Here is a 24,828-nt window from a genome sequence, read left to right as displayed (position 1 = left end):
ACAGTTGTTCAATGTGCTCATTCATGACCCAAGTCTCACTTGAACCCAGAACTTTCTCTTTTAACACCATAGTCAATGAGTTTCTTTGGTTCCAAGAAACACTTGTGCATTTTTTTAAAAAAAAAGCCAGGACTGTACCAGCTTTGCAGCTTAGAGAAGCCAGGAAAAAGGAGTTGTGAGGAGAGGCAACTCCACTTCATAGTCAGGAAAAGGATCTAAAAAGAGATACAAAGATTTGAAAATGCCAATCGGTGCCGCTCAAATTCTGATCCAGAAATGGGAAATGAGGGGCTCTGCTAACACTGAGCCCGGTAGGTCAGACAAAACTGCTGGAAGGAAAAACCCAGAAGCGCTCCCCATGGGGAAACAGGCTTCTCGGAGGTGTGGCTGCTTCAGCAGGCGCAAGGAGCTCCTGGAACAAAAATGGGACGTGGGCAGAGTTGCCATCGCTGCACCAACGCCCAAAGCAGCTCACTTACAATGTGCCAGACGGCACCTGGAGGAGCCTTCAAACCTCTGGAACCAAATCATCATTATAGCCACAAATGGACACAAAAGCTTGCAGAGGAATCCACAAGGCTGTGGAGAGACGCAGAACCATCCTGTTGCAGCCTGCAGAGCTGGCAGCAGAGTCGGACAGCAATGAGGCTGAGGAAGAACATGGGCCAGTCCTGGAGGCAGGGGAAGGCCCGGATGAAGGCTCTGCGTCGGAGGTAGAGATGGGGACAGGGCCATCGGGGAGTGATACGTGGACTCCGGAGCCTCCAGAGGCCGACAGTAGAGGCAGAACAGGAGGAGCCTGTTCCTAGTGCACGTATGAGAAGAGCTGCCAGAAGGCAGGAGCAGCTAAAGCAGAGAGGACGACTCGGGAGTAGCACCAAGAGATGATTGGCCCCTTCCATAAGGCTTAAAAGACCAGCAACGGCTCTTGGCCTCTTTGCCGGAAATCAACCGTTGAGAGATTTGCTTCGTGTTTGGATGTATTTCATCAGCATCTTCTGTTCCTGAACTGTTGCCAATAAAAAACTTTGGCAGTTTGCCTAATTATCCCAAGGTCAGAGATAAACTGAAGAATGGTGTTTTGAGGACTTTGCTTTCATTTAATTTGGAATACGCTGAGAATGAGTTAATTCTGTTGTTTTAATAAAATCTGTGTCAGGCATGCATCCTTTCAATACTCTAAATCCCTACTCCATTTTCATAGAGAAAGGTACTTTTACTGAGTATGAACTGAATGCAACCAAAGAAAAGCAAGGTCTGAGGAAATAGGCGCAAAAATCACATATAGAAAACATCCCTAAAACCCTTCCCCCAACCGTCCAGTCAGGATTATCCAATCTACATTCCCTCCAGGGGTCATGTGGAGTGCAGTGTCTGATGGTGCCATCCTCCAGCCACAACGGTTGACCTTGAGTAGTTATCAGCTTCAAAGAAAACACTGAAGAAAACTTTCTCTTCTCCACCAGCTCACTTCCCCCTCCCAGACATTCCAATAGCTCCCCCCTCCCCCCGTTACAATGGCAGCCAAGCAAGCAAGCAATGAAAAAGCGAAGGCTGACAATCTGTTTGTTTTTTGGAACTGTTTTAATATTAACTACGTGGGCCTGTGTCACAACACATCCCTCCCAGGAAGCCTGGAGGTGGGTCTCCACTGCTTTGGGGTGGGGAGATTCGGCAGCAGTCCCAATCGATGGCAAGAGGAACACAGCATCTCATCAGAAAATATGGGAGGACAATTTGCGTTCATCAGCTCCAAAACTGCACATGGGCACCACCTGGACCTCCCAACATGACAATGATCTCCCCCAAAAGGGCAAGTTCTGGAGTGGCTGTCCACCTCATGACCTCAGCACTACTGAGCCACTTTGGGGAGACCTCAAACATGCAGCTCATGCTCGACAACCTAGTTCTCCACCAGAGGGTGTCTGCAATATATATATGCTTTACATATTATTTTGTAAGACATTTCTTAGCTGTAGTAAGACTACCATAGCTCTGATTTTGGTTTAGACATTTGAGTGGTAGACCTTGATTGACGATCACAACTGGGGTTGGAATTTCTGTCATAGGTTAATGTGGTTGTAAAGCAAGTCACCAAGTAATTGGATCCAACTTAACGACCACTGCAGTTGATAAGAGATCCAGCTTCCAAAACTGACACTGCTTGCCAGAAACTGGCTGGAAAGATGAGAAATCTAAATCATGCAATCACATGACCATGGACTAATGGTCGTAACTGCAAAGACACTTTTTCTGAGCCCATAACTTTGAACTGTCGTTAAATGAACTGTCATAAATCAAGAACTATCTGTATGACGCAACTTGTGTGTTCTCTTCAATATCTGTGGACTACTTGTTTTAACCATGCCATAAGATCTGCAACAGTGTGAATAGCAGATCCTCTTTATAATTTCTCATCCATGCAAACCATAATTGCACCAGTGCGGATGCTATCTCACCACACAGCTGGAAGCAGTCATGGAGGCTAGGAAAGAATTTATCAAGGAGAGCAGAAGATGAAAGCTGTACTTTCACAGCTACCTGATCACGGAGAGCATGACTGGAGGATGGCTGCATGAGGACCACATCTTCCAATATTTCTTATGGCTACATGGAGGCGGGGGAGGGGGGAGAAACTCAGTGTAATTGAATTGCTGCAATCAGTGCCAAAAGCAAATGGATATTCAACAACATATTCCCCATGGGGAAGTGGAGGAAATAGCAAAATTAAAACAAGAAAGTAATTAATCCTAGTTCATTTCCATGAAGGAGCTTGTCATGAAACAGCTAACAATTTCATCTCTGGCTTTCACTGCCAATTATCTTCTCAATGGCTGCTGCACCTAGAGCTTCTTCCTCCTGGCTTTTGGGTTTCTGGACTGACTGGCTTCTGTGCTTCTCCTGAAAACAATTCCTGTTGCTCCAAAGGCTGGATGCAGAGGAGCCATCCAGCAGAAGGACCTTTCTTTAAATATCGATTATGACAAAAACTTCTGGTTTTCCTTCTTCTAGGACCTGCATGGCTGAATACGTGATTGCTTTGACTTCTGTTCCCTGAGATAAACAAGCAAGGGGAAAACAGTAAATAACTTGTTAATTCAACAAACCATGTTTAACCATGGTTTATTCGGGCAGAATTCAAACTTCCTTGTCAAGAGCAGAGTTCAGAAATCAGATGTGAATATTTGAGCAACAGCATCCCTTTGCATTGCTTAGCCAAACTGGAGGCAGTGAGTGTACACTCACTTGGCTCCTTCTAGTCAAGATGAAAATAAATGCAGTTTCTGAGTGTATAAATCATGCCAAGTCATACTGTTAATTGTTGTGGCTTGTAAGACATGGGTCATTTAACTGTGGTTATATGGACCTAAACAAGTGTGGCTTATTCAGTAAATCATGGTTAAATGAGCTATGACTTAGGGTGGGTGTCAGCAACCCGCAACTACAGAGCTGCATGTGGCTTTGGGCCCTCTGCTATGGCTGCCTGTCCCATCACTGGCTGGCTCCTCCCCTCCCAGTCACTCCTCACCTGGCCTGAGAAGGTAAGGGCGAGCGGCCGGGGCTGATTCTCCAGCACCTCACTATTGCTGGAGCTTCTTCCAGCCCTTCTTGGTGCTGGCCGTGCCTCGGTTGCTTGGAGAGACGTGCAACCTGCTCTCTGCTCTGAGACACTGGCCCAACCCAGCCATAACTAACGCCAGCCTCGCTAACACGAGGGCTGGCGGGGTGGGATTGGGATCCGGGAGGGGATGACGGAAAGGGGGACAGGCCTGCAGCGCCCAGTTGTGGCTTTAAGCTCAGGGCAGTGGTAAACGGTCACTCATGCCCTTGTCACGTCTCTGCTAGACTACTACAATGCCCTCTACATGGGGCTGCCCTTGAGATGCACCCTGAGACTAGTTAGTAAAGAATGCGGCCGCGCGGGTTGTTATGGGGGCTTCTCAATACTCCTGTGTGACACCTCTCCTGCGTGAGCTGCACTGGCTGCCTGTGGCTCTCTGGGTTCGTTTCAAGGTGCTGGTGCTAACCTATAAAGCCCTACATGGCTTAGGCCCGGGATATCTGCAGGATCATCTCCTGCCTTCCTCCCACCATCCGGTGCGCTCGCACAGAGTGGGCCTCCTCAGGGTGCCGTCAGTGTCGGCTGGCAGCCCCCAGGGGGAGGGCTTTCTCTGTTGGAGCGCTGACCCTCTGGAATGAGCTGCCCACCGGCCTCAGGATAGCCCCAGACCTCCTCTCCTTCCGCTGCGAATTGAAGACGTGGCTTTTTCGCCATATGGGCTGAATCCGTAGGGGGACTCTAAATATTTCATAATTTTAATTTGATTTTAACTAATTTTAAATTGATTTTAACTGTTTATGTAATTCTCTGTCGTTTTTGTAAGCCACCCTGAGTCCTACGGGAGAAGGGCAGCATATAAATTACATAAATAAATAAAATAAAATAAAATAAAATAAAATAAAATAAAATAAAAAGAGGGTGGCCCTGCCGAACCTTGCACGCCCACCTGAGGTCAGGCTCAGAAAAAACCGGAGCGACCTCACCAAAGACGCTCACCCATCAGCTGACCTCCCCCCCTCTGTATCTCTCTCTGTATGAGAGACATACACTCTCATTATGTCTGTGTGTATCTCTCTCCCCCCACCCCTTCTTCTCCTCTTGCGACCCCCTGGCCCACTATGGCGGGGCCAGGAGGGTGCGCATGAGCAGGGAGACCCTCCTCAAGCGAGCGGCTGGGTTCGTCCAAATCGCAGCAAAGGCGCACATGGGACGGATGGCCGCTCGCTTGAGGGCTCCCTGCTCGTGTGCACCCTCCCAGCCTCACCACAGCTGGCCAGGGGGTCGCGAGAAAAGGAGAAGGGGGAGGGTTGCCCAAAGGGAAGCCTCTGTTGCAGCTTGCGCTCGTTCCTCAGCCAGCCCAGATTTCCAAAAAGTTGCCAAGAAGAAAGAAAAGGAGTAGTGAAGAGCCCCAAGGAGAGCTCACTGGGCTTTCCGAGACTGTGAGAAGTGACACAGAGAGATACAGAGAGAGGGGGGAGAGAGGAACATAGAGACACACAGAGATAGATAGAGGGGAAGAGAGAGGGGAAGATAGAGGGAGAGAGATACAGAGAGGGGGAGAGAGGAGAGAAGGGGAGAGAGAGACATAGAGACACACAGAGAGAGATAGAGAGGGGAAGATAGAGAGGGGGAGGGGGAGAGAGAGATACAGAGAGGGGAGAGCAGGGGTGAAATGCTCCCGGTTCAGACCGGATCGCCCGATCCAGTAGCAATGGCGGCGGGTGGTTTGGAGAACCGGTAGCAAAAATCCCTGCGCCTCCCCTCCACCATGCCCAGCTGAGCCGCACAATCATCAGAGGCTTTTTTTTTTTACTTTTAAAAGCATTTTTTCTACAACCTCTTCCGAAGAAAAAATGCTTTTAAAAGTAAAAAAAAAAAAAAAAAAAGCGCGGCTCAGCTGGGATCATCAGAGGCTTTTCAAAGCATTTTTTTCTGCAACCTCTTGGCCGAAGAGGTGGTTAAAAAAGTGCTTTGAAAAGTCTCTGGCAACTCCCAGCTGAGTTGCCTGATCGGTAGAGGGGTATTTTTAAAAATGCCTCTGATGATCCCAGCTGAGTTGCCTGGTTGGCAAGCCACGCCCACAGAACGGTAACAAATTTTACATTTCACCCCTGGGGGAGAGATAGAGGGAGAGACATAGAAAGATACACAGAGATAGAAAGAGATATACAGAGAGAGGGGGGAGAGAGCGGAAGATACAGGGGAAAATTGGGGGGGGGGAAGGAAGAAGGGTTTTGTGGTTCCCGGTGGATTATCTGCCCTAATGACTGGCTGGGTAATTGTGGCTAGGGGGGTCATGTGACTGGGTAGGAGTGAGTGAAGTGGAGTTGGCCATGCCCACCCAGGTTTTGTGGCTCCCAGTGGTTTTTTTTCTGTGGGGAAACGGGTCCAAATGGCTCTTTTGAGTGTTTAATGTTGCAGACCTCTGACTTAGGGTAATGTGTGAACCCAACCACTCAGAGCTTGCTTTTTTCCCAAGTTGCTGTTTTCAGTGGAATCTATTTGCAGTTATTTGAGTCAATTTCCTTTTAGCTGAAAGGTTAGCTTTCAGGAGGATATAAGTTATGAGCCTTTGACCAAGGAATGCAAGGATTGTTTTCCTGCAATGCAGAAGGATGCTCAACCAAGCCAGATTTGACTCTGATTCACTAGTCCACAATAACTACGTTAAAGCTTGTTAGAGCATACCTGCGGATGCTTCTGCAAAGAGAACTCTTCTCCCCACCTTGAAAATAAAAGAAAGCAATCAGTAGAAGATTACCAAAGTAAAGCATTTTTTAAAAAGCCATCACCAAAGGAGGGGGAAGCCTCCTGGATCATTTAAAGCAGGGGTCCCCAACCTGTGGGCCGCAGCCCACTACTGGGCTGAGGCCTATTTGCAACCGGTCCATGTGAGTGGCGGGCCGGCACACACAATCGCAATCCCACTTGTGCGACAATCTGTGCAAGCATGTGTGTCTGCCCCTCACACAAAACCATCCCCTCTTCTCCCCCTCCCCCCAGCCACCAACCCAGAAAAGTGGGGGAACGCAGATGAAAAGGCAGACAAATTTGATCCCAATGGTGTGCATTTTCTTTCCCAAAAGTTCATGAGAAATCACGGTGAACAAGAAACCTGGCAGAAAGATGACGCTTAGTAGCCATGTGAACTCTTTGCAGAATCTTCCATGAAAGTCACAAAGTCTTTAGATTTTAGAACTTCAACTCTTCTATTTTAAGCTGGATAATTTCACTTACCCAATAGATCGTATCCTGAAATGTATTTGGTCAATATGAAGCACTTTCACTTCCTATAAACAGGGAGGAATTTAACCTTAGTACGAAATCTATACACCTTCACAGGCTTCACACAGCTCCAGTAGCATCTCCAAATACCAGGATTCTTAATCCAAGCAGAATGATTCCCCACTTTCTACATACATCAAGGTGCACCTGAAGCAGTAACTTCTTAGAGCCTACAAATTGATATTCTAGTCTGCTCCAGCATTTTGAATGGCTCATATAATCTAAATAGATGTTATAAAAATTCGATTCACAAGAAGAATGCAACTAATGGGACCTTAACAAAATACATTCTTGCTCCTCTTTAGATTTTCTCATTGGCTAGTTGCAGTCTTATGATTCTACCTCAATGTCATAAGAAAGATGAATTCAATAGGTCAACAAGATCATTGCAAAGAGCCAGTATATAAAATATCCCTATTTCTTAAGAAGAAAAATAGTAAATACTCACTCTGGGTATGAAAAACTCCTCAGCACTGAATTTATAGAGCCATTCATCAAGGAAATGAAAGAGAAGGGAGAGCATGTCATGTCCTATGGAAAAATATATTAGAAACCTCAGGTGGATTTTCAAAGCAGAATTCCTCCTTCCTGCCCAAACATATCTAATTCTCGCCCTAAACAGGTTGGGCAAAGGATATGAAAGGAGATCTTTGTGTGAACCATGCTGGGAGGGCTCATTATTTTCTTGCACGTTCTTAACTATGCTAAAACATTCTTTCTTCTGCTTACTGTCCTGGACTGAATGCAAAGAAAGTTAAATTTTCTGCCTACCTGCAGGAATCAACAATTATGCTTAGAAGTCTTTAAAAACTTTGAAGAACTATTTTACACCATGTGCACTATTATTAGCAAGTGTATATTTTGACCATATTTTTATGTATATTTTCCACTTCCAAGCTATATAAACTTGAATGTTTATTGGCTATAAGCATATCAGGTGATGAGTATTTGTGTAATCAGGGAGGGTGTGGCCTAAGGAAATCAACACCCTATATCAAGGTGTGCATAATTATTAGGCAGCTTCTTTTCCTCAGACAAAATGGGCCAAAAAAGAGATTTAACTGACTGAAAAGTCAAAAATTGTAAAAAGTCTTTCAGAGGGATGCAGCATTCTTGAAATTGCTAAGATATTGGGGCGTAATCACAGAACCATCAAATGTTTTGTTGCAAATAGTCAACGGGGTCACAAGAAACGTGTCGAGAAAAAAAAGACACACCTTAATTGCCAAAAATTTGAGAAGAATCAAACGTGAAGCTACCAGGAACCCATTATCCTCCAGTGCTGTCATATTCCAGAACTGCAACCTACCTGGAGTGCCCAAATGTACAAGGTGTTCAGTGCCCAGAGACATGACCTTTTGTGATCTTCTGACAAGCAAAAACAATGAGGAAGCCCAATTCACTTAACAGTTTTGCTACTAACAGTTGTGGCAAGAAAGGTTGTTAAATGGGGGCAAAACTCACAACTGTCTTGCTTAGCAACAAAACATTTGAGCTCAGTTGTGGTCGTAAGTCAAGGAAACGACTGGCTCATCTTCTCAGAAGGGCTTTAAACTAAACTTGAGGGGGGAGGGAGGCAAGCTTCAAAACCTTTAGAACCTAATTTGAACCAAAAACCACTAGATAATCAGTCATATAAGGAGGTGGGGAGGGAAGAGGGGAGAGGAGGAGGAGGAAAAAGCACAGTGAAGTAGAGAGTGATGGAAATGATGGAAAACCCAGATACAAAGCAGGAGATATAAGAAACCTACCCAAGACCCATAAAGGACTCAAATGCCTATACACAAATGCTCAAACTTCAGGGAACAAACAGGATAAATTTGAAGTATTAGTACATGAAGGCAGATACAATATAGTTGCCATTACTGAAACTTGGTGGGATGAAACTCAGGACTGGAATGTTCTGAGGGAAGGATACAAACCATTGAAAAGAAACGGACCTAACAAAAATGGTTGTATAATACACTGTGTGCACAATTATTAGGCAAGTGTATATTTTGACCATATTTTTATGTATATTTTCCACTTCCAAGCTATATAAACTGGAATATTTTTTTGGCTATAAGCATATCAGGTGATGTGTATTTGTAATAAGGGAGAGTGTGGCCTAAGGAGATCAATACCCTATATCAAGGTGTGCATAATTATTAGGCAGCTTCTTTTCCTCAGACAAAATGGGCCAAAAAACAGATTTAACTGACTGAAAAGTCAAAAATTGTAAAAAGTCTTTCAGAGGGATGCAGCATTCTTGAAATTGCTAAGATATTGGGGCATAATCACAGAACCATCAAATGTTTTGTTGCAAATAGTCAACAGGGTCCCAAGAAACATGTTGAGAAAAAAAAGACACATCTTAATTGCCAAAAATTTGAGAAGAATCAAACGTGAAGCTACCAGGAACCCATTATCCTCCAGTGCTGTCATATTCCAGAACTGCAACCTACCTGGAGTGCCCAGATGTACAAGGTGTTCAGTGCCCAGAGACATGGCCAAGGTAAGGGAGGCTGAAACCCGACCACCACTGAACAAGACGGCAAGCCTGGGCCAAGAAATATCTCAAGACAGATTTTTCAAAGGTTTTATGGATTGATGAGATGAGAGTGACTCTTGATGGACCAGATGGGTGGGCCCGTGGCTGAATCAGTAACTGACACAGAGCTCCACTTTGACTCAAGATGCCAGCAAGGTGGAGGTGGGGTACTTGAATCCTTTTGGGTTGAAGATGGACTCAAAATCAACCTCCAAACCTACTGTCAGTTTTTAGAAGACACTTTCTTCAAGCAGCGGTACAGGAAAAAGTCTGCATCTTTCAAGACAACCATTTTTATGCAGGACAATGCTCCATAGCATGCATAGAAGTACTCCACTGCAGGCCAGTAAAAGGCCTTAAAGATGAAAGAATAATGACATGGCCCCCTTTCTCACCTGACCTAAACCCTATTGAGAACTTATGAGCCCTTCTTCTATGGGAGATTTACGGTGAAGGAAAACAGAACATCTCTCTGAACAGTGTCTGGGAGGCTATGGTTCCTGCTGCACAAAAAGTTGACTGTCAACAGCTCAAGAAACTGACAGACTCCATGAATGGAAGGCTCATGACTATTACTGTAAAGAAGGGTGGCTGATATTTTTTTTGAAATGTCAGAAATGTTTATTTGCACATTTTGAGTTATTTTTCTCACTTTAACAGATGCAAATAAACGAGATGGGCAAATTTTCATTTCGTTGCATAATTCTGCACATTAATAGCTGCCCAATAATTGTGCATACACAGCTATACTCTTAAGAAAGCCAAAACCTCGCTTTTACTTCCTTAAATATTTAATCTATGTTGAACTGGTTGCTGATTACTGGTGGAGAGGTGCTGGAGTCTTTTTTTTCTCTTTTGGGCTGGTTGACTGACAGATCTTCATCTACTACTTTACCCTTTAAAAACACTCATATAATTGAAGGCAGTCTTCTTAAAAGTTGTTCCTGCCCATGGCTGGGGAAAAACTTCTGGGGAATGCCTAGTTAGAACAGCCAGGCTCCAAAAATGCTTTCTTACCTTCCGCTTCCACTTCTACTGTGTCAAGAGGTTCAACGGTCTCCGTGTCTGTCATATACCCAAACATGGCCATAGCACATTGTTCAAACGCTTCTTCCAAGGTATCACCCCAGGCATGCAACCTACAAGTTGATCAGAATTAATTCTGCTTGGTAGGGTGGTCCTAGCATCAGAATAAAATATACAGATGAGAAATCTGAAGACCAGAGTATCAGAAACGACAATTCAGTCGACTCACAGGATAAAGAGTAAATGTTTTATATTTTGAGATCTCCAATAGAAGTTCAATAGCCTTTTTAATTCTGTGGCTTGTATTCAATGTGCTCAACAATGACATCTACAATAACATGCTCTTTAAAAAAAACCTTTGTCCCCACCCACTCTTCTTCCCAGTCTGCAGATGTAATCTTCCAACAGGTACAAACCCATACATTGGATTTAAGCTAGAAGCTTTTGGGGAAGATGTGTATTTTAGGGACATAAGTCCTGTTTTGCAGATAGGAAGTCCATATTTGGTTCCTCCCCTTTACACATAGAATTGGGGACTGGAGAAGCTTCCAGAGAACTATTATCAGTTGAGTTGCCTTCCCCAGGCATAATTTCTGTAAGCCATTATTTCCTAACTCCTAACAACCCACTCACAAATTTGCTAAGGTATAATAGAATCAATTTAATGGAATCAAATTAAGAGTCCCTTAAATTAATTAAATCTAATTAAGCACACCATACCAAGATAAAATTTTATGGTTTAATATAACATGGGAACTTGGACAATGTATGCAGCAAGATGAACGAGTAGCCTAAGATGGTACAATACTTTGTAGACCGATTTAAAATGCTGGTCTAACATATTCAGAGTCCAATAAGGTTAGAGTTACTAATGTGGAATTATGACATGAAAAACTCCTTCCTGAGGAGTAGAGAAAGGATGGGCATTGCGTAACTTAGCCTTCCCCCTTCCATTTATTAGAGTATACGCTTAGGTGAAAATACTCACTGCACATCCGCCGTATGATCCAGATCTAAACGTGGTTTAAAAAGAATATATAAAATCAATTAAGAGTCAAAGTGAAATCCACAGAAACCACAATAAGGCCTCAAACTCAAGGATTTTGATTTGCTAATGAAAAAGTAATCATCTCAAATTCAAAATTTCAGCAATATTTTCCCAGATTGGGAAATAGAAACCTATTGTTTTAGCAACGCTAAAAACTACAGTTGAGCGAAGCCTAATGGGATTAAAAGGAGGCAAAGATCGTGGTACTGTCTGGATCTCATTTGCCATAAACGCAGGAAGGGTCCGTCGCCCGTTGGGTCCCCCAAGGCGGATGCCAGGACGCCGGTCCTCCCGCCGGGAAAGACTCACATTCGTATTTCTTCTGGATGGCCGGGTATTTGGCTTTCACCACTTGCTGCGCTTCGGTCAAGCCGTAGTCCCGCCCGTCGTCCGCCATGGGCCGGGCTGCTCTGCTGCCGCTCCCCGGGGGAGCGAGGCGGGAGGCCGGAAAGGCTGCCGAGGGGGCTGGGCGGCCGGTGGGGCGCGGGGGTCCCAGCAGATCCGCCCTCGCCCCGAAACCCTCACCCTCCGCCAAAGCAGCTTTACCGGCCGGATTTCTGCCTGACCGGCTATCCCGAAAGGGGAACACCCCCCCCTCCTCTCAGCAAAGGGGAGAATGACTGGCGACCGAAGGGAGGGGGATCCTTTCCCGGAGCAGCCCAGCCCGGACAAGCCCCCCCCCCCGCCCCACACCCGACCTCGATCGAAAATGGCGGCTGACGCGGAGGGAGGGGGGAGGAGGAGGGAGCGGCAGGGAGCTCGCGCGCGCGTGTGGACTTCCCTGCCCCGCCCCCTCCCGCCATTCCCGCGCTCGTGATTCGCGGAGGAGGCCGCGGCGGTGAGGGTCTGCGATTGGCTGCCGTTGGCGCGAACGCGTCGCGCGCGGCTGCGGTTCTGAGGCGACGGGCGAACGGGGGGGGGCAAAGGAACCGGCGGCGGCCTCGCCAAACGGTGGAGGCGTGCCCAGCCCGCCAGCCGTCGGAAACCGGGAGCCGCGACGTCACACGCGCAGCTTCGACAAGTCGCCATCATGGCGGATAAGGAAGGTAGGCGAGCCGTGCTCTCCCGAGGGGAAGGCTCCGCCGGAACAGGCCCCGCTCCTGCACTCCCTTCCCGCCCTGGCGGAGAGCCCCTCATCCAATCCCGGCGCCCGTCAGTCTGTCCCCGCCCTCTATCCCCGACGCCGCCCAATAGGGTGCGCCGCGCGCGCTGGGCCCGCCCGCTCCGACTCTTCCCCCGCGGCGGCAAGTCCGCGCTTCTGGATCCCTCGGCGGGGCGGCGGCAGCGGCGGCGAGTGTGCCGGGATGAGGCGGGCCGGGCTGCCCGATGGCTCAGGTAGGGGCCGGCGGGGCCGAGGGGAATCCCGGGGCGGGAGGGTGGGCTCCCCGATGGCCTCCCGGTTTCCTGGCAGGGTGGTTGGCGCTGCCGTCGTCGTCTCCCCCCCTCCCCTCCCCCCGTTTCCCCGGCAGTTTAACCCCGCGCCGGCCTGAGCCGTCGCAGCAGTCGCGCCGCCGCTCTCCGGGACAGCAACGCTGGTGCCGCGGCTGCCTGGGCGCCGACCGTGGGGCGGAAGGGACGAGGCCGTGCGCTGGGCCTCCCTCCGCCTCGGCCTTTCTGGGCGGCGCAGCCCCGTTGCCCCTGGGGGGAGTCCTTGCCATTGTTGGCCCAGCGCAGCCCGCTCGGCTCCCCTCGGATGCTCTGGCAGCGAGAAGCCCCGTGAACGGGCCTCGCTCTTCCGCGCGGCTTGGTTCCTTTCCTTGAGACGAAGCGGACTGGGAAGCATTGCCGCTTGATAGCCGAGGAGAAGAAGGCCTTAGCCTGGAGGGAGCTCTTTGTTGTACTGCACGCCAGAATCGGCTTTTCTTTTGGAGCCTTAAAGAAAAATGACACTTCGATCCCCCTCCTGTTGTGTTCTGTCTTGTGAAAAAGACTTGGAACTTTAATATTGATATTGTGGATAATAAGTGCTCCTATGCCTATTGATTTTTTGCATTTCCTGATAAGGTTGTGAGTGTACATAAATACTTTTGTGACGTATATATAAAAAGTACCTTTTCCCTTCTATCTCGTATTCTGAATATTGCTTTACTAATAATTTGTTTTCATGCTAGTATAAAATTAATTGTATTGCATTGATGTTATATTTTAGCTGCCTTTGATGATGCAGTGGAGGAACGAGTGATCAATGAAGAATATAAAATATGGAAAAAGAATACTCCCTTTCTTTACGACCTTGTAATGACACATGCCTTAGAATGGCCCAGCTTGACTGCTCAGTGGCTTCCTGATGTAACCAGGTAATTTTCTAATTACAGTTTAAGCATGTATAAATATTGAACACAGTGAAACTTCTGAGTAAACATGCTGGAAGAGTAGCTATAAGTGTCATATAGCATAAATTTAACTTAAAGACCTTGCTGTTATTAACTCTAAGTGCCAATAATCTTTGCCTGCGTGCATTTCTTGCAGTCTGCTTGCTTGCTCCCTCCCTTAGCATAAAATTATAAATGTATTTAGTTTTCTAGTCCTCCTTACCAGATACTCATGCACAGTACATTAAGTTCTATAGAATGGAATTGAGTTTCATTAAGGGTAAAGACTTAAATGCACACAATAGTCCTTGCCATATTTTTAATTTTCTTTTGCAACTGTTTATTAACATAACAAATAGAGGTGAGCACAAAAAGTAAAACTTATTTTAAATCAGACTAAATCTTGTTCCACAAGTTTTGCTAAACCATTATGGATGAGTTGCGTTTGGCAAAAACAAAATCTAAAATGTAGCTTTTGCAGAAAAAATAACTCGATCCTGGGGAAATAATGGTCAAATCTTCAAGGTAGGCATAGCCAAGAAACAGGGATCATGTGGAGTCTTGGGACAGGCTTTTATATAACTAGAATGTTGTAACAGGAAGCTATCAAAAGCCTCTCTCTAATTCACAATGCTAAGGTGAATCAAGGTTGCTTGAATTTATTTCTCACATACCTTTTCTGTAATGCCTTGGCCTTCTCTGAGTCGGATGGTATTCTATTACACAGCTCTTTCCTATGTGGAATGATACTTGGCCCAAAAGAATTTTGCAAACAGATTTTTTTGCTAGCAGATTCCTTTTTGTTTTTTCTACCCAGTGGAACCATAGCAGATTGACCTGTAGCAGAAGAAATCTGGCTTTTGTCTCTTGCTTTTCTTAGCAAAATATTCTTATTACCTATGGGTGCATTAAACGCTCAGAGGATGCTTTTTCTTTGTAGTGTTCACTGACCCTATTTAATTAGTCTAGCTTTTTTTGTCTTTTAAGTTCAACCCAATCTCATTTTTAACGGCATTACAGACCCGAAGGCAAAGATTTCAGTATTCACCGGCTAGTTCTTGGGACCCATACATCTGATGAGCAAAATCACCTTGTAATAGCCAGCGTTCAGCTCCCCAATGATGATGCCCAGTTTGATGCCTCACATTATGATAGTGAAAAGGGAGGTAAGAGAAAAATTAAGCTTTTAGTTGTGGGTTTAGACCTATTGTTTAAAACATGGATTGTGTAATTGCATCTTTTGTGTACTTTTTGGCAGTACCTGATTTCTTGTTTTGGTTTTATTGACTAATGGGTTTAAAATCATTCAGTTATGTATGCATTAGGTCTGTGATGGCAAACCTATGGCATGCGTGCCACTGTGGCACGTGGAGCCATATCGGTGGGCACGCAAGCGTTGCCCTAGCTCAGCTCCAGCGCACATGTGTGTGCCAGCCAACTGATTTTCTTCTGGGCCCACAGGAAGTCAGGAAACAGGCTGTTTCCGGCCTCCGGAGGGCCTCCGGGGGTGGGTGGGTGGGGAAGGCTCTTTTCACCCTCCCCAGGCTCCTAGAAAGCCTCTGGAGCCTGGGGAGGACAAAAAACGGGCCTTCCGGTCCCACCATGCCATTGCGTGAAAAAGCGGGGGGAGGCCGGGGGGGGTCGTGTGCTCGTGCGGGGGGGCAGGGAGCACTGAATTATGGGTATGGGCACGCGCACACATGATCCCCCCCACGCTTCCCCCGTTTTTGGCAAAAAGGTTAGCCATCACTGGATTAGGTGCATAATGAACATTGATAAATGAGCTGATAGAAAATACTACTATTGTAACACCATAAATATGAAATGTCAGCATTTTGATTTTTAGATAAATCAAAGGAAAGCTTTTAATGTCACATTTGCTTGAGCACAGTTTAGTAATCAGTAGTAGTATTTTAGGCTGCTGTATTGCATTATTGCATTAGCTTTTATATTTTATATTTCTGTCTCAATTCATATCCTCTGATGAGCAACAAAGAGGAGTTTATAAACCTTATCTTTATTTCCAGAATTTGGTGGCTTTGGATCTGTTAGTGGAAAAATTGAAATTGAAATAAAGATCAACCATGAAGGAGAAGTGAATAGAGCCCGTTACATGCCTCAGAATCCTTGCATTATTGCCACAAAAACTCCATCGAGTGATGTTCTTGTATTTGATTATACCAAACATCCATCTAAACCAGGTTTTTGCCGATTTCCATGTCTTTCATCTCCTGTTTGGAAATATAATCTTAAGAATGTTATAATATGCAAAATAATCACTATTTGAAAATAACATTTATGCATTTAGGCAAGTAGGAAAAGCATATGATAGGGAAGGATTTTGACTTTCAGTTTAATTATGTGGTTCAACTAGTCAAGCTTTCTTAGCTTTAATTCCAGCTTGAAGCAAAATTAACACTTCACAATAGTTAAATGCTTGCTATTTGCATTTTCCTAGTGTTAAATGTTTTTAAAAAATAAGAAGCAGTGATTATTATTTTATTACATTTGTGCTTTTGCTCAGCCACTGCTTTCCTTGTAGATCCTTCTGGGGAGTGCAATCCAGATCTACGTCTTCGGGGGCATCAAAAAGAAGGTTATGGTCTGTCTTGGAATCCAAATCTTAGTGGACATTTGCTTAGTGCGTCTGACGATCATGTGAGTAGTTATGTGCTTAGCACATCCCATTACGTGTAATAATTGCCAAGTAAATTATCCTAACAAAACATACTTTCTCTCCTTGTTTAAGACTATTTGCTTGTGGGACATAAGTGCTGTTCCAAAGGAAGGGAAAGTGGTGGATGCTAAAACTATCTTCACTGGTCATACAGCTGTGGTGGAGGATGTTTCCTGGCATTTGCTCCATGAATCTCTTTTTGGATCTGTTGCTGATGATCAGAAACTCATGATGTAAGCAAAGCAGTATCGTTTATCTCAAATTGAATTTCGGATTTAATTTTTTTTATAAAGAGAAGAGGGTTTTGTTAATCACACTTATAATGATGTGTGATTAACTAGCCTAAGAGAACAGTTTCTCAAGCTGAATTTTCTTTTTCTTTTTTTAAGCTGGGACACTCGTTCAAACAACACTTCCAAACCAAGCCATTCTGTGGATGCTCACACTGCTGAAGTTAACTGCCTGTCTTTCAATCCTTATAGCGAATTCATCCTGGCTACAGGATCAGCCGATAAGGTACCTAATTAGAATTACCATATGTGTAGTGTTTTGCCTTTAAATTCATGGTTTCAGTTTAGGGGTCTTCCTATTTAAATCAGCATATTAAATAGGGGTTTTTTTGGTATTGAAGAGATATTGGACATATGATTTGCACTATATATGAAATAAAGGGTAAATGTTTTAATTTGTCAAACTGTGTTTTGATCTTCCTGGACAGACTGTTGCATTGTGGGATCTGAGAAACTTGAAACTAAAGCTGCATTCCTTTGAGTCACATAAAGATGAAATATTTCAGGTAATTCACATAATGGGTATGGAATGCTTTGCTCTTAATCATTTGACAAGTTGTCTGTTTTTAAGAAGATCTTTCAAAAGTTCTACAATTAAAGCAAACATTTGGTTAATGCATTTTTTTTTTTGCTCAAGGGGAGTGCACAATAGTTCAGTCGCCATTAACCTTTTTTTGGCCAAATATCTACTGGTAGCTGTTCCAAGTTGTCATTAAGGGAGGACTGCCTGTACTACAACAATGTGTTTTGCATCATCTTATTCCACAGGTTCAGTGGTCACCACATAATGAAACTATTTTGGCCTCCAGTGGTACTGATCGCCGACTGAATGTCTGGGATTTGAGGTGAGCATCAAATTAGTCTAATGACGTATATACATTTTTATCAGGAATGGTTTTTATATAATGTAGCTTCTTCTTTTCTAGTAAAATTGGAGAAGAACAATCTCCCGAGGATGCAGAAGATGGTCCACCTGAATTGCTGGTAAGTGGGTACTTTAATCAACTCAACCATTCAACCCAATACAGCACAACCAACACAAGCTCTAAAAAGAATAACGCTAACATATATCAAGAACATCTCAGACTACTACAACTACAACTCTACAGAGAACAGACTACTACAACCAGATGGAATCAGTGTAGCACACAAGCCAACTAAAGCTTTTCAAAATATCCTAAGTAAATCAAAAGATCCAGCAGCCGCAGAAGAAAAAACAGTAGCCATCTACAACATACAGTGTAATGACTAGAACAGCCACTAGTAGGACAAACAAGGCTGACAGAATGCATCCATGAACACCAACCAGCAGTCAGAAGACATGGTGAAAACTCTTTAATTTCACAATTAACCATACTTGCAATTGGGAAACTGACCTACACCAAGCCAAATCCGACACATAGACATAAACAATATCTACATACTGTGCAAAAGAGACAACAAGCCAAAAAGGGAACAAAAAGATCAAAACATCTCCCCACCAACAATCAGCACCCAGATCAGCATAGATTTACTCCAGGATTAACATCAGATCAACAATAAGCCCAGTCATGGAACTGCCAAACAAGCCAACAGTAAATAGCCCAACCAAAGACCCTCTAAGATCACCTCAATCAACACTTGAAGGGTAAGCCAGTACAATATAAACTGAAAGCAAACCCCACTCCTTACTAGCACTGATGATGTTACCTAGTAGGGTAATGAAACATCTGCAAGAAAACAACCAAGCTCAGAGAGCACCAAAAACCCTTCCACTTTAATCTTGCTACAATGCTATCTCTGTTACATCTTCCTGTTTGAAATGATTCCCCCCTCCATCTTTTACCCAAAAATTCCAGAGTCGGTCTGACAGAACAACTTTTTGTTTTTGCTACCTTCTGTTAAGATCTGTTTTGTCCTGAGATGTGCTTTCCAAATCTACAGTACAGTAAAAAAGGTAGTAAAATAAGATAAAGTGTATGGTTGAATGATGCTTGTTCATGCACCTATAATTACTTTTGAGTGTGCAAAAGTGTGATCGCATTGGGTAACATTTCTCCAGGTTGTATCAGTCTGGTCCGCCTTAGTTTGTCCTCTGATTTCCTCTGAATACCATAAACTATTTTGGTTTTGAGGAATAGGTTCTGAAAAATCATTGGGCCACACCAATAGAGTGATTTGAAGAAGAAATGGAATTATTCTGAAGCCTAAAAGTTCAGTTCCTGCTATAAATTTTGCACATGTTGACTTTCTATGTCCATATAATTTGAAATAGAAAACTCCAGCAACTTTACTGCTAGTATTTTACTGTATTCTAGAATCTGCTTTTAAAAGCTTCTATATTAATTTAGAAGTAAGTATTAATACATTTATATGGGCAAGTCTCTTGGATTTTATGAAGTTTATTTCTGATTCTATGCACAATTGCTGTTGTGTATTTATGTCACTTTCTCTTGATTCTGATACTAGTTCATTCATGGGGGTCACACTGCAAAGATATCTGACTTCTCCTGGAATCCCAATGAACCCTGGGTAATTTGTTCTGTATCAGAAGACAATATAATGCAAGTGTGGCAGATGGTACGTATTTGACTGATTATTTCAAGGTTAAGCCAAATTGCGAATTTTAGATGACTGTTCCATTACTTTTGTTAGCTTGCAATCTTTTAATCATTCCTTGCATGAACAATGGTGACCATAGAATTTTATGGCAATATTGGGAATATTACGGCAATGTCTATATACAGAATGTGACATTCTAGGGCAGTGATGGCTAACCTTTTTGCCATCATGTGCCAGGAAGGGGGGCGGGGGAGGGTCGTGCGCACACGTGCCCATGCACATGCGTGCGCAACCCCACCCACCCCGCTCCTGGCACATGATGGCCTGGTAGGCCCGTTTTTCTTTCTTACCTGGTTCCAGATCCTCTCTGTATCTGGGAAGGACGAAAACAGCCTTTCCCACTCCCTTGGAGGCCCTACGGAGGCTGAAAGGGCCCATTTCCCAACTCTCGGTGGGACAGGAAGTGACATTTTTTGCTGTCCCCAGCCTCCAGAACCTCTCTAGGAGCCTCTCTAGGAGTCTCTGGAGGCTGGGGACAGGAAAAAATATTACTTCCTGTCCCACCGGGAATCAGGAAATGGGCCCTTTCAGCCTCCGTAGGGCCTCCAAGGGAGTGGGAAAGGCTGTTTTCGCCCTTCCCAGATACACAGAGAGGATCTGGAGCCAGGTAAGAGAGAAAAACGGGCCTTCCCCCCCCCGCCCCCAGGCCCTCCAGAGGCAGGAAACAGCCTGTTTCCCTACTTCTGGTGGGCCCAGAAGGCCCGAAAATCAGCTGGCGGGCGCACACATGCGCCCCAGAGCTGAGCTGGCGTGCCCACTAATATGGCTCCGCGTGCCACCTGTGGCACGCATGCCATAGGTTCGCCATCACGGTTCTAGTGCATGCTTGTTGAATGCCCGAGACCGCCTTCTGCCACCGATAGCCTCCCACCGACCAGTCCGCTCCCACAGAGAGGGACTCCTCAGGGTGCCATCAGCCAAATTATGTCGGCTAGCGACACCCAGGAGGAGAGCCTTCTCTGTGGGAGCCCCTGCCCTTTGGAATGAACTGCCCCTGGACATACGCAAGATTTCTGACCTCCGAGTTCTCCGCTGTACTCTTAAGACCCTGCTCTTCCGACAGGCAGGGCTAGCTTCATAATTGAGTTTTAAATTCTGAGTTCTTAAATTTTTGGGTTTTTTAGTTAATTTTGGCCTTAAATGTAATACTTTTAATAATTTTTTTAATTTAAATTGTGATATTTATATTGTGTTTTTACCTGGCTGTACACCGCCCCGAGTCCTTCGGGAGAGAGGCGGTATAGAAATAAAATTATCTTTATCCTTATCCTTATCCTTGAAAATTGCCTTATGCCAGGGTTTATCAAACTCATGGCCCATGGGCCAGATGCATCACACGCTGGCTACACCCACGTTTGGTATAGTGAAGGGGGGAAAGTCCCGATATGTCCCGTGACGACGTGAGTTTGACACCCCTGCCTTATGCCAATCAAAGGCATTTATCACCAGTATTTGAGGAAACAATAATAGAATCTTTTGATAGACATAAACAATGTTTTATTTTTATTTATTTTTCTTTTATTTCGAATTTATATACCGCACCTTTCTCCCAAGGGACTCAGGGCAGTGTACAGCCAGCTAAAAACATACAAAAAAAACATTAAAAACAATTAAAAGGATATATATTAATTTGGCCCCAATTTAAAATGACAAACCAGTTAAAAATGTTTTTAAAAAATATTATGTTAAGCCAGCCCGGCTTGCTGGAAAAAGAAAGTTTTAAGGGCACGGCAGAAGGCACTGAGGTCTTGGATTCTCCTTATCTCTGGGGGCAGCTGATTCCAGAGGGTAGGTGCCCCCACAGAGAGGGCCCTCCCCCTGGGGGGTCACCAGCCTACATTGTTTGGCTGATGGCACCCCGAGGAGGCCCTCTCTGTGGGAGCGCACGGGTCGCTGGGAGGTCATCGGTAGCAGCAGGCGGTCTCGAAGATAACTAGATCCTATGCGGCTGCATTCTGGACCAGTTGGAGCCTCCGGGTGCTCTTCAAGGGGAGCCCCATGTAGAGAGCGTTGCAGTCGTCCAGGCGTAAGGTGACGAGGGCATGAGTGACTGTGCACAGGGAATCCCGATCAAGAAAGGGCCGCAACTGGTGAATCAGGCGAACCTGACAGAAGGGCCCCCTGGCTACCACCGTCAGATGTTCCTCCAAGGACAGCTGCCTATCCAGGAGGACTCCCAGATTGCGAGCCCTCTCCGCGGGAGCCAAAGACTCGCCCCCAATAGTCAGTGATGGAGTCAACTGACTGTATCGGGATGCCAGGAACCACAGCCACTCAGTCTTGGAAGGGTTGAGCCTGAGCCTGTTCCTCCCCATCCAGATCTGCACAGCCTCCAGGCACTGAGACATCACTTCAACGGCATCATTGGGGTGGCCCGGGGTGGAGATGTACAGCTGGGTGTCGTCAGCGTACTGATGGGACTTCACTCCAAAGCCACGGATGATCTCACCCAGCGGCTTCACATAAATGTTGAACAGAAGGGACGAGAGGACCGACCCCTGAGGCACTCCACAAATGAAAGGCCTCGAGGTCGACCTCTGCCCCCCTGCCAACACGAACTGCGACCGGTCTGAGAGAAAGGAGAACCACCTTAACACGGTGCCCCCCCCCATCCCCAACTCTTCCAACCGGTGCAGCATGATACCATGGTCGATGGTATCAAAAGCCGCTGAGAGGTCTAACAGGGCTAGAACAGAAGCAACCCCTGTCCCGCGCCCTCCAGAGATCATCTACCAAGCAACCAATGCCATTTCCGTGCTGTGCCCAGGCCTGAAACCCGACTGGAACGGATCTAGATAAGACGTTTCCTCCAGGAATTGCGGAAACTGTCGCGCGACCACACTCTCAACAACCTTCGCCATGAAGCGAAGGTTGGAGACAGGACGGTAGTTGGCTAATACTGCTGGGTCCAGGAGCCTTCCCTTAGGAGAGGCCTCACCACCGCCTCTTTCAAGGCAATGGGGAAGTAACCCTCACTCAGCAAAGCATTGATAATTCCCTGGAGCCAGCCTCGTGTAACCTCCCAGGAAGCCAGTACTAACCAGGAGGGACACGGGTCCAGTAAACTTGTAGCCGCACTAAGTCTTCCCAGAATCGTGTCCACGTCATCAGGAGTCACAGAGTCAAACTCTTCCCAGATAACATTCTCAGGACTGTTCCTTGTCACCCTGCCCAAATCTACCTAGTCAGAGTCCAAATCCCCCTGGATCTGAGCGATTTTGTCATAAATCGCTCAGTTTAATGTTGCACGTTAAACCTGAGTTTGGTGGCTTGCTTGCAGACATTTCCTTACAATTCACATTGATGTTACCTTGATGTAAACAAGGTAACATCAGGGTGAATTGTAATGAAAGTCTGCAGACAAGCCACCAAGCTCAGAGCACCAAGGACACCGCAGTTCAACTTTGAATTTATATTCTCTTCAATTGGATTAACAATTTCCTTCAGAATTATGTTTTGCCCACCAAATCAATACTTCTCTTTCTCTATTTCATCTCCTATTGTAGGCTGAGAACATATATAATGATGAAGATCCTGAAGGAAGTGTGGATCCAGAAGGACAAGGATCCTAGACATGTGGCCCCTTTTCTTATTTCTCTTACTGTCCTCTTCCTGCCTTTTCTAACTATCCTAATATTTGAAAGAAATAAATCACACTGTGCATTCAACAGCTCATTTATGAATGCTGTTCATCTGAGAATGTAAAAGGTTGCTGTTGAATGTTGACAGATTGGCCTTCTTTGACCATTTCTCTTCTAAAGAATTTTGAGTTATGCTAGTGTGAATATCTGTTGCCACCACAACAACAATACAAGGTATGCTCAAACTGTTGCAGTACAAGTTGCAGAGGGGATTCTCTTATAAATACTTTTGGTACCCTCCAATAAAAGTGTTGGAGTTACTTTTGTTCTCTAATCAAGTTCTTGGCGTAGATAAATCCAATGCAGGTTCATCAGTTCTCATTCTTGTCTCTAGCTGCTGTCAGTGAGACTTTCTTCCTAGGTTTCTCTGTAGCATCTTGTTCCCTCTATCATTTTCCAATAAGGCATCTTAGGATGTTATGATATGAATATAATATGGTGATAGCCTATATATCTGCACATTGCTTGGCTGTCTCTGTATCTTTCTTGAAATGTGTTTTATCTTTCATTTCTTGTTCATTGTTTTTGTGTTTTAACTTGGGAGACCAAGTTGTAAAAGGTGTTTCAGCTGAGTAATAGATCGCAGACCTCATGCCCAGCTTCCTAGAATTGAACACTGGTAGCAGGTATACCTAATACAGAATGATGAAACTAGTTCAGTTTGCCTCCTAATATTTGCTGTGTAGATTTAACTGTTTCACCAGCAGCCAGTGTAACTTACTTCATGAACCCTGTAAAAAACTTCAAGTGAAATAAATTCATTTTTTTATGTAGAATGTGGCTTGTCTTTTTTTCTTCACTTGAACATGTATAAATTTTTTTACCAAATTATATATTATTGAAAAGTTTGTCTTTTAGGTTTCTTAGGAGCTAGAGATACTCCTTGAGTTACGATCATAATTGAGCCTGGAACTACAATCATACATCATTGTCACAAATTGAGGCATCATGTGATCAGACCGGATTTTTTTGACATTTTTGTGGTGGTTATTTAAATGAATGCCATGGACATTAAATGAATCTATTTTCCCCAATGATTATTTTATTATTTTAAACTGCTGTTAAAGTAGCACTTAGCTCCCAGCTGCCTGCAATTACTGCGAGTTCAATTCTCACCAGGCTCAAGATTGACTCAGCCTTCCATCCTTCTGAGGTAGGTAAAATGAGGACCCGGTTTGTGGGGGCAATAAGCTGACTTTGTATAAAATAAAAGGGGGGGGGGGGCAAAAAGCTCTATTAAGCAGGTATATACAAAAATATGAAGGCTATTGCTTAATGCATTGTAAGCCGCCCTGAGTGTCCGGAGAAGGGCGGCATATAAATCGAACTAATAAATATTCTGCCAGAAATAAAAAATGTCACAAATTATTGTCATGTGACTGGGATGCTACAAATTATAAAGGTGAGCCTGGTTGCCAGGCACCCAAAATGAGTGTGGTTGGGATGCGGGATGTGGATTGAGGGAAAGAAAAAGGTAAGTAACTTATTGGGGGAGTAATGTAACTGAATGGTTGCTAAGTGACCAAGGGCTTCCTGTATAAGTAGATCAGCTGAAGTAAATTGTTCCTAGCCATTGGGAATAAAATCGAGTAATTATGTGTTATTAATCAAGATGGCCCCAATATTGAAAGCTCTGTTTGGTTGTGGTTATGCAACTTTTTTGCAATAGTTCTGTATCACACCACTTAGCAGCAGCAATTCCTGCAGTCCTGGTTGCTGTCATCTGGGTGGTTAGGTGAGACAATTTCCTGCCAGCTTCCCACAATCAAAATCTGTGGGGGACCTGGGAGGAAGTTGCCAGTCTAGGCTTGCAGGCAGGTAACTCACTGCCCTGTGGGATGGGGAGGAAGGGGCAC

At 44.9% G+C, this 24,828-nt stretch overlaps 2 protein-coding genes across 8 annotated transcripts; one reads left to right on the top strand and one right to left on the bottom strand.

The window, feature by feature from the left end:
* Positions 1–1,565: 1,565 nt before the first annotated feature.
* On the bottom strand, positions 1,566–12,495 carry TSLIG1 (tRNA splicing ligase complex subunit 1). Of its 4 annotated transcripts, XM_034413206.3 has the most exons (7): positions 11,761–12,495; positions 11,392–11,416; positions 10,395–10,516; positions 7,296–7,378; positions 6,800–6,852; positions 6,251–6,287; positions 1,566–3,054 (listed from the first exon to the last, which is right to left on the bottom strand). In XM_034413206.3, exons 1-7 carry the CDS (start codon positions 11,846–11,848, stop codon positions 2,968–2,970), a joined length of 495 nt encoding a protein of 164 aa, XP_034269097.1. In that variant the 5' UTR covers positions 11,849–12,495; the 3' UTR covers positions 1,566–2,967. The 4 variants fall into 4 exon arrangements, with proteins under 4 accessions (XP_034269097.1, XP_034269096.1, XP_087732892.1 ...); XM_034413205.3 differs by lacking the exon at positions 6,800–6,852 and having other exon boundaries at positions 11,761–11,967; XM_087876766.1 differs by lacking the exon at positions 11,392–11,416 and having other exon boundaries at positions 11,761–11,967.
* RBBP4 (RB binding protein 4, chromatin remodeling factor) lies at positions 12,250–23,745 on the top strand. 4 transcript variants are annotated; one of them, XM_034413209.3, is made up of 12 exons: positions 12,250–12,497; positions 13,601–13,748; positions 14,784–14,929; positions 15,791–15,964; positions 16,306–16,421; positions 16,513–16,673; positions 16,830–16,956; positions 17,159–17,236; positions 17,499–17,575; positions 17,657–17,714; positions 19,179–19,289; positions 22,838–23,745. In XM_034413209.3, the coding sequence occupies exons 1-12, from the start codon at positions 12,482–12,484 to the stop codon at positions 22,901–22,903; spliced, it is 1,278 nt and encodes a 425-aa protein (XP_034269100.1). In that variant the 5' UTR covers positions 12,250–12,481; the 3' UTR covers positions 22,904–23,745. The 4 variants fall into 4 exon arrangements, with proteins under 4 accessions (XP_034269100.1, XP_087732890.1, XP_034269099.1 ...); XM_034413208.3 differs by having other exon boundaries at positions 12,470–12,786; XM_087876764.1 differs by lacking the exon at positions 19,179–19,289 and having other exon boundaries at positions 12,253–12,497.
* Positions 23,746–24,828: the final 1,083 nt, after the last annotated feature.

This window comes from Pantherophis guttatus, chromosome 10 (assembly GCF_059756535.1).
Source record: "Pantherophis guttatus breed Tessera chromosome 10, ASM5975653v1, whole genome shotgun sequence".
Taxonomy (NCBI): Eukaryota; Metazoa; Chordata; class Lepidosauria; order Squamata; family Colubridae; genus Pantherophis; species Pantherophis guttatus.
Note: the sequence above shows the minus strand (reverse complement) of the source record. Positions and strands in the feature narration are given on the sequence as shown.

Excerpts from the sequence above, each read along its gene's own strand:
- TSLIG1 (XM_034413205.3), bottom strand. The coding sequence starts at position 11,848 with ATGGCGGACGACGGGCGGGACTACGGCTTGACCGAAGCGCAGCAAGTG. Across the intron at positions 7,379-10,394 it reads AGTAGAAGTGGAAGCGGAAG|GACATGACATGCTCTCCCTT; the intron begins GTAAGAAAGCAT and ends ATTTTTCCATAG. Across the intron at positions 3,055-6,250 it reads CTTTGCAGAAGCATCCGCAG|GGAACAGAAGTCAAAGCAAT; the intron begins GTATGCTCTAAC and ends TGTTTATCTCAG.
- RBBP4 (XM_034413208.3), top strand. The coding sequence starts at position 12,756 with ATGAGGCGGGCCGGGCTGCCCGATGGCTCAG. Across the intron at positions 13,749-14,783 it reads TGGCTTCCTGATGTAACCAG|ACCCGAAGGCAAAGATTTCA; the intron begins GTAATTTTCTAA and ends ACGGCATTACAG. Across the intron at positions 19,290-22,837 it reads TAATGCAAGTGTGGCAGATG|GCTGAGAACATATATAATGA; the intron begins GTACGTATTTGA and ends CTCCTATTGTAG.